Source organism: Drosophila simulans, chromosome 3L (genome assembly GCF_016746395.2).
Source record: "Drosophila simulans strain w501 chromosome 3L, Prin_Dsim_3.1, whole genome shotgun sequence".
Lineage (NCBI taxonomy): Eukaryota > Metazoa > Arthropoda > Insecta > Diptera > Drosophilidae > Drosophila > Drosophila simulans.
Window position 1 is genome coordinate 20,682,787 of NC_052522.2, and position 12,095 is coordinate 20,694,881.

At 40.3% G+C, this 12,095-nt stretch overlaps 1 protein-coding gene across 2 annotated transcripts in view; it reads left to right on the forward strand.

Moving 5' to 3' along the window:
• The window catches only part of LOC6738948 (IQ motif and SEC7 domain-containing protein 1), a 41,330-nt gene that overhangs the window by 5,575 nt on the left and 23,660 nt on the right, over positions 1-12,095 (forward strand). Inside the window, exon 1 of one of the 2 annotated variants that reach the window (XM_016171858.3) lies at positions 8,195-8,991. The exons of the other annotated variant lie outside the window; for it this stretch is intronic. Coding sequence (XP_016032772.1) covers positions 8,924-8,991 — 68 coding nt within the window. The 5' untranslated portion in view covers positions 8,195-8,923. Of the gene's footprint in view, positions 1-8,194; positions 8,992-12,095 lie in introns of those variants that run through there. 2 annotated transcript variants of the gene reach the window in all.

The following is a 12,095-nucleotide window of genomic DNA, read 5'->3' on the forward strand; positions in this document are numbered from 1 at the left end:
TGTAACTCATACAGCCTATGACTAATTTCCATTTTAAGACTAAATCCAATTGCTACTACCTCTTATTGTTGCAAAAAAGGTAACAAAGCTCATTAAGAACAAGTTTGAAATCCATCGAAGGCCATAAACAATCGAACGGATTTCCTTTAAAGACTAACAAAAATACGCATAAAAACTAATTTATGCAGAATGGGGTGTAATATAACAATCATAAATGAATTTAATTACTATCGTTTTAATATTTTCAAAAATCAAAAAAACCTAACGATTTTTAGTTGATGTCTATAGTTTTATTAAAGCTTTTTATGGAACATTAGTACAATATGGTTATTAGTTTTTAAATAACAATATTTTATGGTTGCTGAATCACTGTTTACTCCCAAAAATGTTTAATAGTCTAAATAACCATTGAAATAATCCATTAGAGGCTTTTACTATGTAATCATTTTATTGTTTCCAACCCAATAAACTTTCATCAGCATCCCGTGAAGCCCTTGAGGCTTCATCCCATCTTATCTATGAGGATGATAATGGGTGGTCGTTCCAAAATGTAATCTTTCAAGATGTCTAGGGCGACATCTTTCATCTGCACTATCTGCACTCCACTCCACACTTATCTGTGCAATGGTTTTAGTGCTTTGACTCACTTATCTTAAAATAAAATACATTTTCGCCTGCTGAACTGGCTGACAACTTCCGGTTGTGGTTGCATCCCCAGGGTAAGAAACCGACCCCGGCCACCCACTTTGGAGGTCGCCAATCTTGCCCGCCTTCAATCAATTAACACCGCCTGGAGTCGTAAAGAAATCGGCAAAGTGGGGGACAACAAATGAGGGGAATTTCTCAGAAATAAGAATAACTAAATGCAGCGAGGTTTTGGGACTACACCCTCAGTTTTTGACATATTAATGTTGTAAAATTAACAAACCATCACGGAAAATATTGAAAATTATTCTTTTTCCTTCGTTCTCTAGGCGTGAAAGTGTATTCTGTGTACATTGACCCAAATTTTGGGGAGATCCCTCCTCCGTCTTCCGCCTGCTTTTCATCGCCATGGTTGAGTAGCGCACTTGGGCCCCCTGCGACCCCCTTTTAGGCACGCCCCAAAAAAAGCGAGTGCCAAGAAAATGCGTTGTTGCTTAATTTCCCCCTCTCTTTCTCTCTCATTTATTTGCCAGAGTGCAGCGCCCTCGCTTCCTCTTCCTTGGGCTTAATATTCAAATTTTATGTGTTGCTTTTTCGAAAAAATTAAAAGCTCAAAAATTCAACAGCTGTGGGGGACGCTGTGCTCAGTGTTGTCACAATTATGACTACCAAAGTAAAAATTAATAAATGTATTTAAAGTGTCAGTGGTATAGTTTACAGTTTCCTAAGTTCCATTAAAATTATGTATTTTTAATTAAATTTACTTCAATATTCAAGTAACACGTTTAGCTTTTTGTTAATGTGAAGTTCTCTTTAACTGTGTTTTGTGGAATTCTTCAATGGGCATTTTAAAACATTTTAATGTCTATTTAATTACACATAAAATAAAAGTTAAAAAAATTTAAGGTGCGAATGAATTTGTCTAATATTTGGCTTTTAAAAATAGCTATAAATATGCTAAACTGTCTGAGCTGTTGTGCTGCATTTGTTTGTGTAGGCAGGCTGTGTTGCAGAACCAACACCGAAAAACCATCATACAAATTCATTGCGATTTATATGAATTTTTGTGGGTTTTTCGTGTTGTGCGTTTCTTCGAACTCACTTTTGGCTTGCTCATCAGTCATCTGAGAAGCGGAGCCCCCAGGCCCTTCTGCCCCCCAAAATAATATTTCTTGACCTTACTATTCCATTGTCTGCGCAGTCGGATCGCCAACGTCAATGGACGCAGTGGCGCAGACGCCAGAAGATTGGCGCTGCTTTTGTTTATCATTATTATTTTTTTACTTTTATTAATTTTATTGGTGACCCAATGGAGCGTCGCAGCGGCGCCGTTGAACGCACTCGGCCAAACGCCCACAATGTATAATAATTTCGAGTTTTTAAATGCTGTTTATGTCGATTCCATTCATCGAAGGGGAAAAAACAGCGTAGTAGCGGGCCAAAAACGTAAAATGAAAACGAAAACGAGTCGAAAATGAGAGACACATGCAAATTGAATATATATTTTCGTAAGGCGAACTGACCACAAGTGACTTGGCCACTGCTCATTGCACTGGGAAAAAAGAAGAGCATGTATGTTGGTATGTGACACCTCCAAATTTAATTAGAAGGACAGCTTTTCAAAATGTTATTCATGCATTTGAAATGCATTTACATATTACATATGCATACTGGGGGTATTTTATAATATATTGACCTCAATTTGCGGGCTACCCTTTTTTCTGCCGCTGATGCTGAGCTGGTTAGCAACTAACCAACCAGAAGATAGCCATTTATATGTGCCATTAATCGATTGTCAGCAGCCTCGTCATGGTCCGCGATCGCCATTGCGGAGAGTGTGGAGTGGATTGGTATTGGAAGGGGATAGGGAGGGAGGAGGGGGGACGGAGCGGAGGGGACAGCCGGAGGGGCAGGTGTGTTGACTGACAACCAGTTACCTGTCGCCAGATACCCTGAAATGGCCAAGAGCTTTGGCACTTTGCTGTTGGATAAATCAGATCGTATTACTAGAGCTTAGAAGATCGAATCGTGGTAAAACAAAATATCTTAAGTTTTTTCTAGAAAAAAATGATTGGTTTTTTGTGTCGCGTTAGAAATTCAATACATTTAAATGCAGCAATAAAAATGTTTGTGAATGGAGCGGTTTGTATGGCAGGCCATTTGAATTCTATTCCATTCCGTTTCTCTTATGTTCCTAGTATTTATATTTAATTTCTTAATTTATTCAACTAATTAGAATAAAAGGCAGGGCATGTGAGCTTCGATTCCCCAGCATCGCTTGCGTATTGATTGCCTAGTTTCATTTTGCGCCTGTTACTGTTTTTAATAAGTCGCTCTCGTATTCGATTTCTGTTTTGTGTTGTGTACCCACTTGAGACTATGGCAATCATCATTGCCATCATCATCGTGTCAATACATCGATGGTCATTATTAGCCGCCACTTTTGCCGTGGGAAGGCAAACAAATGTTCGCTCGATATACATATATTCATTCGCTGCCAGTTTTCTCCTACACCTGAAGCGATTTATATATATATATAAATAAATTAGTGAGGGGGTGGGGGGATCCGACAGGTGAAAATTGAGTTACCGTTAATTGCCACGGCGTCTACGACCTGCAAGTCTAGAAATATGTAGGTATAGGAACAGCCACCCCCTTAATTGCCACACTTAATTAACACCCAGCCCATTGCATGACAAATTGCAGATTGTTTTTACACTTTGTATCTTGGGAAATATCACAGGCTCTTCCCGTTTAATTTTTGGGTGTCTCACTAACTCCAAATTGGAATTAGAGATGCGTGTTTGGCGCATTAGCAGGCCGCCGACCAATTGAAAAGTAAAACATTGGAAACTGCGGCCAACTAAGCCAGCAAACGCCCCCACACACACTCGTGAGGCTGAATTTTCCTTCTCATGGCCGCCGAGAGCTCTAAAAATAGAGTTTAACAAACTGAAAAAGTATTCCACCACATACAACGACACGCACACGCTGACAAAATTACAAATTGGGCATGGGGAGATGGTGGGGCAACTCTCTGGTCCCATTTTCACATTTCAATTTAACAAACACACACACATCGCTCTTGCCTCTCCTTTCTCATTTCTCATTTCTCAACACTCATTCTCATCTCGCATTCAGATGCATCCTCGAAAACCTCCGCCTGCAATCCGCAATCCGTGGGATGATGTGAGACTATGCCAAAAGGGAGCAAATCCCAGCACAGTTTTTCCGCGTTTTCCCAACGTCATCGTCCTGTGCAGCCAACATCCTTACACCTTCCTCAGCCTTTGTCCTGCGCTTGGTCGCAATTCGTTAGCATCAATAGTCAGGGGTGTGGACAGAGGGGAATAATAAAGCTAATACAGCATCATATGTGAAATTGGCCACATTAATTGGTAATCAAGAGCAGATTCTGATGAACGCGGCTTAAACCATTCGATAGTACTTAGCTGAGATGATCTGAGATGATACGATCCCTAACAGACCCTCCTGTTTCAACTGGTAGACTACAATCACACTTTAGTTTTTTACGCATTAACAGTGTGATCCTCATTATTGTTTAGCCTTTGATCTTCACACGAAGAATTTTCCTTGTGGAATTGAAAACCCCACTGCGTAGATGCAATGCTGCGCCACTGCGAAGAACCACCCTTGGGGAGCAAAGGGAGTTTTCACCGACTGACTGACGAGCGAGTTCGCTGGCATGCATTCTTTGTCCTCGAGGAGGATGAAGTGGGTGTCTGGAGGGGTGGCGTTCTGAATGTTGCAAGCTCCGTGGAGGATGCCAGCGCCTGCCACTTGGGCACTTCTGTAACAGCATTTCTGTTTGTTTTTGTTCAGCTTCTAAGGCTAAGCACCGCGTTCCCTTTTCACCATGTCAAGATCTCTGCTGGGGTATGTGGAATCAGATGCTCAGTATGCCCGCCAAACAAAGTGTAATGAAAACCAGAAAGGTGTTGTATGCAGTAAGAGAAGAATAAGCATTATCATTTTTTAATTGGATTCTTCAAACTTATAGTAAAATATATTCTATCAATTAAGATTTTGAAAATGCTTCCTTCTTATACGAGACTAACTTCCTGCTTACGCTGGGAATAAACTGCTATATCATGTCCGTTTCCGTGTCCTGATCAAGGGATCAACCCCGTAAATAGTCTCATTATATCCCTCACGATGTCGTTTCCTTTGTGTAACTTGAGACCAGTGTGAATCAGGAACCGAATATGATTGCACAAAATGCACTCCATGTGTGACTTACAGGGGCATGAAAGTATTTTCTTGAATAATGTAATAATTAGTGGTATCTTACTGATAAGATATGTTTTTTACCGGAAGTTGTTTTCATATTCAAGATCCCCAATTGAATAGAACTCCAGTTAGGGTATTCCCGAATTCATTAACTCAATGTTCATTAATTTTTCGCTCGCTGACTTTATGTGTTACCATGCGCCACCCCAATGATGTTATGCATCGTGTTCTCCACGATGTTCCTCCCTGCTGCCCTCCATTTCCATCCCAAACAAGTCTCATTTCTCTTCTCCAGTTCATCTGCATGATGTGTCGTGGGTACATGAAGTGCTCTTTAGCGTTTGCTGACATTTTCTCTTCTTTTTGGATTCTTTTGCCTTTTGCAACAGAAGTGAAACAACGATAAGGGGGGAATATGTGCAGAATGATGTAGCATGCTGCACATGCTGAAAATATATATAAGTTCTCGGTTGGAACGGTCACTGCTCCAATTCGTCTAAAAATGTAGCCATGCATTTTAATAATTTGTTTTTAGATATTTCGCTCTTGGCTGCGTTGTGTGTGAACTAGTATTAACCAGTGCGATTTGCATCTTATATTCAACTGCTAATTGCCTAATTAATAGTATAAGTTGCTTTAGAAATATAACCTATCTAGATTCGCCTGTAAACCCGAGTTACCGTAATCCTATCCTTCCTATCTCATTATGATCATTAATTTGGTAACCCATTTATAAGCTGACGTATCTGACAGGAAGCCAATAAGCCCTAAGACCTTGCGCTGCACTGTGCAGTTTGAGGAGTAAACACACGCCTCGCTAATAACTTGTCATCTGTCTGGAACTTCATTTCTGACTAGTTCGTTCCACAAGTTCCCTAGTCCATTCCCTCGATATGATATATGTCCACCACCTCCGACTCCTCCCACCAGCCCTGGGCGTTCTTTCAATATTATGACAGCCAAGAGGGAAAATCTTTTGTTGCCATTGCGCTTAATTCATCTCGAGCATCTCGAAGTTGGTCTTTCCTTTCGCGCAGCAGTCCCTCTTCATCTCCATCATCGTCATCATCATCTTTTCCGCGTTTCATTTCCATTTGGAGAATGATAAAAAAAGAATGTGAAATTATTGTGGCTGCTCTTTTCTGTTTAGTCTTCATAAGTTGGATCCCCTTCATCCTCGAATCTTCAGTTTTTGTTTGTTTTCGTTGGGTTTAGGTGGGGCATTGGACTAGTGGGTGGGGTGAGATTAAAACTTTTCCTTCTTATCTGTCGGAAAATGGTCTTCTCTTTTTTTTGGTATCCTCGTTGGCAGTTGCATTTTTGATGCGACTCATTGTCAGTTGACCCAATTCGATGGGCGTGGACCCGAGGGCAAATAGCTCCCACACCAACACCCCGCCTTCTGTTCCTTTTGTGCATCGAAAATGACTCCCCCACTTGCCGCCAACATTCCCTTCAAGCCCCGTGCTGCAGCTTGGTGAAATATTCATGTCTTGAGAAGCCATTCATAGTTTTGAACTTCTTTCCAAGTTGATTTCTGTTCACACAATAAAAGGCACGAAGTGGGATCACTGGGTGGCGGCATCACTGAGGGAATATTTATATATTTTGTTAGTAATATTCTAAAACAGTAGTAAGTTTCATTGGTAAGTTCTCAAGATTCCTTGCCTTCCGTTCTTCTTTAAGCCAACATCCTTATTTAGATACCAAATAAAATATGTAAGTCCCATACAATTTTCTCCAGTGTAACTAACAAATGCAGTTTGCAATTACCCGCTGTCGATGTTGTTGGTGCTGCTGTTGTTGATTATTAAATACTTTATTGCTCGGGTTGAATTTGAAAACTGCGCCCAAGAATTAAAGTTGAAGGCGCTGTTTATTTTGTGCAGCGGTGAAGAAATGGCGGGAGAAGGGGTCCGCTGGGAGAAAGAGACCTTTGTGTGGGTTAGACTGCATTAGGTTGCATGCAACGGGGCCATAGAAAGTGCCACCGATCCGCCGAACCCACTGAACCCACCAGTAGCTTCCCCACGGACTTGAGCACGCACCAGACACGCAAAATATATATGGACATATGGACGGGAATTTCCAGTTGCGGATGGAGAAGGGTGGTGCATTTGGAAGCTATCACTTTTCTGGGTTTTTATGCTGCACTTCTCTAATCATGGGCACTAACCATATGGGAACTGTGTCTGCGCCTGGGATTCGAGTTTCATTGGTAACGATGTTGTCGGGTGACCTCGGGGTGATACTACCTATTGTCAAACAATCCAAGCTATGGTAACTATGGTAATCACCTCAATTATTTGGCTCAGTGCGATTACCTACTAATAACTCAATAAGACTTGATGAACTGGGTTGGGGAAAAGTTTCTCACAGTCTGGAATGCTTTATTGCCATTAATACTAGGGTTTGCTTTTGAGTTCATTCAATTAAAAAAATACTATATTATAATATGTTGCTTTTCCTAGAAAATCGTCGGTAAAAGAAAGCGTTCTTTGTGATCACTGCTTAAAAAAAATAAGATTATTCAATTTTGTTGTCAATTATTTTCAAAATGATCATCAGAATTCAAATCCCAACTTTTAACAGTGCATTTTCTCAGGACTTTGCGATGGCAATGCTGTGCTCTCACGGTTTATAACGCTCTTCGCTCTTCGGCTCTCTCATTAGCAAAAGGGGTTGTTGATGTCGGTAAATTTCCGTTGTTATTCGCATTTTGCAAGGATATTCGAGAAGGGGAATATTCGAGGATATCCTGGCGGTTGCATTTGCATAAAACATATTTTCTGAACTTCTTTCTGGAAGTTGTTTTGCTTTGTTTCCCTATTTATTATGATTTAAACAAAAGCCGCTGGTAAATTGCAACCCTCTCTTGGCACGCGGCTCTCTCTTCTCGACTGCCCCCAATTTAATTACTCTCTCTCTCTTGCTCTCCGGAAATTGCTTTAATAGTCGTTTTTAGAATGATTTTTAATGTTCGTTAAATTGCGTCATAAAACTATTTGCGAAGCGCTTTCCATCAGGCTTTTCTCAGGCTCATTAAAATGTTGTGTGTGGAGAATGTCGCACGTTGGGCGCCATTCATTTTTGGGGCTACATTTTCGCTGCATTTTTACCCCACTCAGTTGCATTCCGTATATTTTTGCAACCCCCTTGAAAAAGAGAGAGGAAAACAGAAGGAATAGAACAGAAAAAAACAACCCGCAGAAGACATCTGTCTGGAAAACTCTCTACATTTTCTCTCATATCTCTCTCTTTCTCTCTCGTTTTTCTCGAGCGGAGAGCAAAGGAGCCGCTTTGGCTGCCGTCGACGCCTTCAGTAATGGAAATATTTTACCCAGTTCAGTACTCCATTTCAGTCAGTTAGCCGACGTTAGTTTTTCGCAGACGCTTTTCCGCCTAGCAGTATTTATGTCCAAAAAAAATGTCTAAAATTACCTAACTAGTAGGGAGTATCCCGCAGACTACTTCAACAATATAAATAACACACTTAACAATACAAAGCAAGTGCCGCAGAATTTTCGCAATTTATCAACCGCCACGCCCCCCGCCCCTCGCGTACGTGTATGTATTCGACTGTCTGCCGCCTCAGCCGCAGTCGACGTCGCTGCCGCCGCTTAAATATCCCCAAAAACGTCCCTTGAATTCATATACATATATATTTTTTATATATCCATCTACACTCAACGGCGATTAAAAATATATCGCGAAAAAAACATAAAAACAAACTTCAAAGTGAAATTCGAAATTCCTCACCCTCGACGTATTGATTTTTCGTCATCTTCATATTTATCGGTGCCAAAGTGTTTGTATACCGTCCAAAAACAAAACACAATCACACACAAGAACCTAGTTCCAACCACAAAATAATAAGAAAACGATTCCGTTTCACTGAACATTCTGCCTTAAATTTATTTACCTAATACATCACTGAAGCGAATCGACTAACTAGGGACTTAGTTAGTGGGACCTGCTTTAGTCCACCCAATTCGCCACCCCCAGAAAACAACAACACGTCGGCAGAATGAGCAGCTACACTGCCGCCCAGTATTACAAGACCACCAATATGATTACCTCCAATGAGATTTACTGGTAAGTGGCTTCTGTCTGTCGGAATTCTTCCTTTGATTTCTTTGAGTTGGCAAATTAGGTTTTTCAAAAATTTGTCGGGGCAGCATATTTTTCAAACTTTTGGGTAAATAATGTTAGTGCCTAATGACTTACAAAAAATATCTATAATATAACTATCAATACAAAGCAACTATATATAATGATAGACATAGTGGTGGTAAAACCGTTCCGTTTTTCTATGAGTCTGAAAATAAACCCTAATATCCTTACACTTTTTTTTATTTTCGTTTTAAAATTGTAGTGTTGATAGTTGTCAACAGGACTGCTGGATCCTTTTCAAAGTGTCCTTGTACTTTTTCTCGAGTGTATTATCCTTTTGCACTTGTAAGAGCTCTGTCTGCCCACGCCGACCCCTTTTTTTCACTCCCCCGATTTTCGCAAGTAAAGGGCCAGAGTTCAAGGTTCGATTAGTTTTTCCCGAGGACAATTGTGACGCAATTGCTCTTCCTTCTCTCTTTCTCTCTCAGCTTTTCAAAGCTGAAAACAGTCAATGGCATTTCGGTCCGCTCCGCAGCATCCGAGTCACGCCCACGCCCACTTCTCCGCCCCTTTTTTTCGGTGCCATCAATAGTGCATTTTTGATGGGCTAATGCCCACACACGACGATTGCCTCGCACTCGAATGGGAAAACAACAACAACAACAAGAAAGCGGCATATCCATGGCTTTTGATAACAACAAAAGGTCGAAACCGCCTTCAAACGCCCACGTCCACGCCCACACAACTCATCCAAGTTTTCCCATTGTGGGCGTTCATCCATCTCTCTCTTTCTCTCCTCTTCTCCCCGTCTCTGGCGCCCACGAAAAAGTTGTTAATTTGCCGCACTGAAGTATGCAAGTGATTTTCCAACATTCGCCCACTCGCATTTTGTATGAGAAATACTTTTGTTTTCCTGCACATTTTTTTAATTTTATTTTGTGCAGTGTTTTGGGACCTGGTTTCTGGATAACAAACATATTTCGCTCAGCGTTATGCAACTGAAATTGCTGGAAAATGCCAAAAAGTATGCAATATAGTTTGGCAACTAAAGGCGGCGTAGTTCCACAGTTAGCTGCATAGATGGCGCTGGTGGTGGTATCGGCATAGAGCGAAATATTTCGCTCTCTAAAAGTGGAAAAATAACAAAAACTTTGCGAAAAACAACGTCAAGCTGAAATAACACAAGGGAAATTAAACCGCAGTTGCGTTTTATAAACAAACATAGCAAATGTATAAACTGCATTTTACAGCAGTTAAAATGCACAATTTTGAGTATTTAATAGCAAGAAAAATTTAATTTCATCTTCGAAAGAATAAAATTCATTAATAGTGACTCCAAGATAGCTACATAATTGCAAATGAATAGTTTGTTATTAAAAAATGTAATCAAAAACATCATTAAATGGGAATAAATACCATCTTAATCAACCCCAAGCCTAACGAGCTTTCCAGAAAATGTCCGAAATTCCTATTTTTGTGGCACGGTCTGTGTAGCACATGAACCTTGAACTCTGGCATTTTTCGTGCATAAAATACATACGGTATATATGTACATACATATAATGTTGTTTTGCACGGCCTGGAGTGGGCAGCATTGGGTGGGGTTGGTGTTATGTAGATGGTGGATGGTACGATATAACATCAGAACTCCCACGACGGAGGCACGCTCATGGAAATTCCAGCGATAAACACGTGATTATATGTACATAACCGTCAATGGCTCTCTGCGGCACAGACAACATTATCTAATCCAACGATAGTGCCCTCAAAGAATAACATTTGTAGTTAGTGACCAACTGGCTTTGCAATATCCGGGATAGTTCAGTTATCGACCAGATAAGCACAGGTGTTACAGCTCGGTTCGGTAAAGAAGAAAACGTTTTCATATAATCGAACTAAGGCAAATAAATATATAAAAGTGTCTACTTCTCAAACCGAAAATTCGTTGCTTTAGTGGTTATGCGATTTATTAATATTTTGTAGATTCTTTATTGCATGACTGTGAAGGTTTATTCCGCTTCCTATTGCATGTATATATTTTTAGATATTGTTTATACTCGTGCATAGCAATTACGTAGCACAATCGAGCCTAATTAATCTGGGGTGCGCTTTACAAAACATATTTAATAAACAATAATTGTTAATGTTTATCCAGACAATGCAAGGTTCGAAATATACAAGCATCGAAAACTTGCATAATTTTTGTTTGCGATCAATATTCGAAACTCGAATGTATTTAGCTATACTTATAAGTATGTGTAGAGATATGCAGTATAACTGCTAATTAACTAAATTTTTAGTGGCGAACTCCAAATCTAAATAAAAGCTTAAATAATAAAAACCAAAGATTTCTTTTGCAATGACAAATTTCGAACGTTTTCGACTCATTTTCCTAACAACTTCCTCTTTCCACTTCCTGAAAAATATAGATTAATGCGGGGCTTACTAACCGAATTGCACCGGTGGAAATGCATGCAACTCAATCTCCCTTTTTGAATTGAAGATTTATTCGAATGGGCAACAATGAAAAAGTTCAATTAAAAATAATTGCATTTCTCCCTCTTGATTTCAGTTTTGGTTGGGTTTCCTTGTGAACGCGAGTTATTTAATACGAGTCTCGGCATTATTCCGATTACTAGATAGCATCAACTGTTTGACATTTCTCCTCCATGCGATGGGAAGTGTTTTTTCCCCCTGGCTCCACTTGGATCATTATTCTCAAATCTCTTGCCCCCGTGCCCCTCATTATAAACACTACTGTGGCTTGCAGCAGACTTTTCCAGTGGTTGAAAGTCGTGGGATTATTTAACGACTTTCTCACTTTTACTTCTTTGCCACCATTGTTGGATTGTCGCCGAGCTGTGCTCTGGTCGCCCTATTCCGTAAGGTGATTACTCCGGACAGTGATTACCTAGACCACGTGACCCACACCACTGACGTTTCCACTTTTTCCGACGCTCATTCGTCGGCTTAGTTTGCTTTGGTCCAGCGCTAATTGAATGCCAGACTTTCGTCGATTGATAAACTTAAAAAGAAACGTGCACGTTAAAAGCAACCTGCTCTTTAAAGTAAACGTTAAAAGCGTT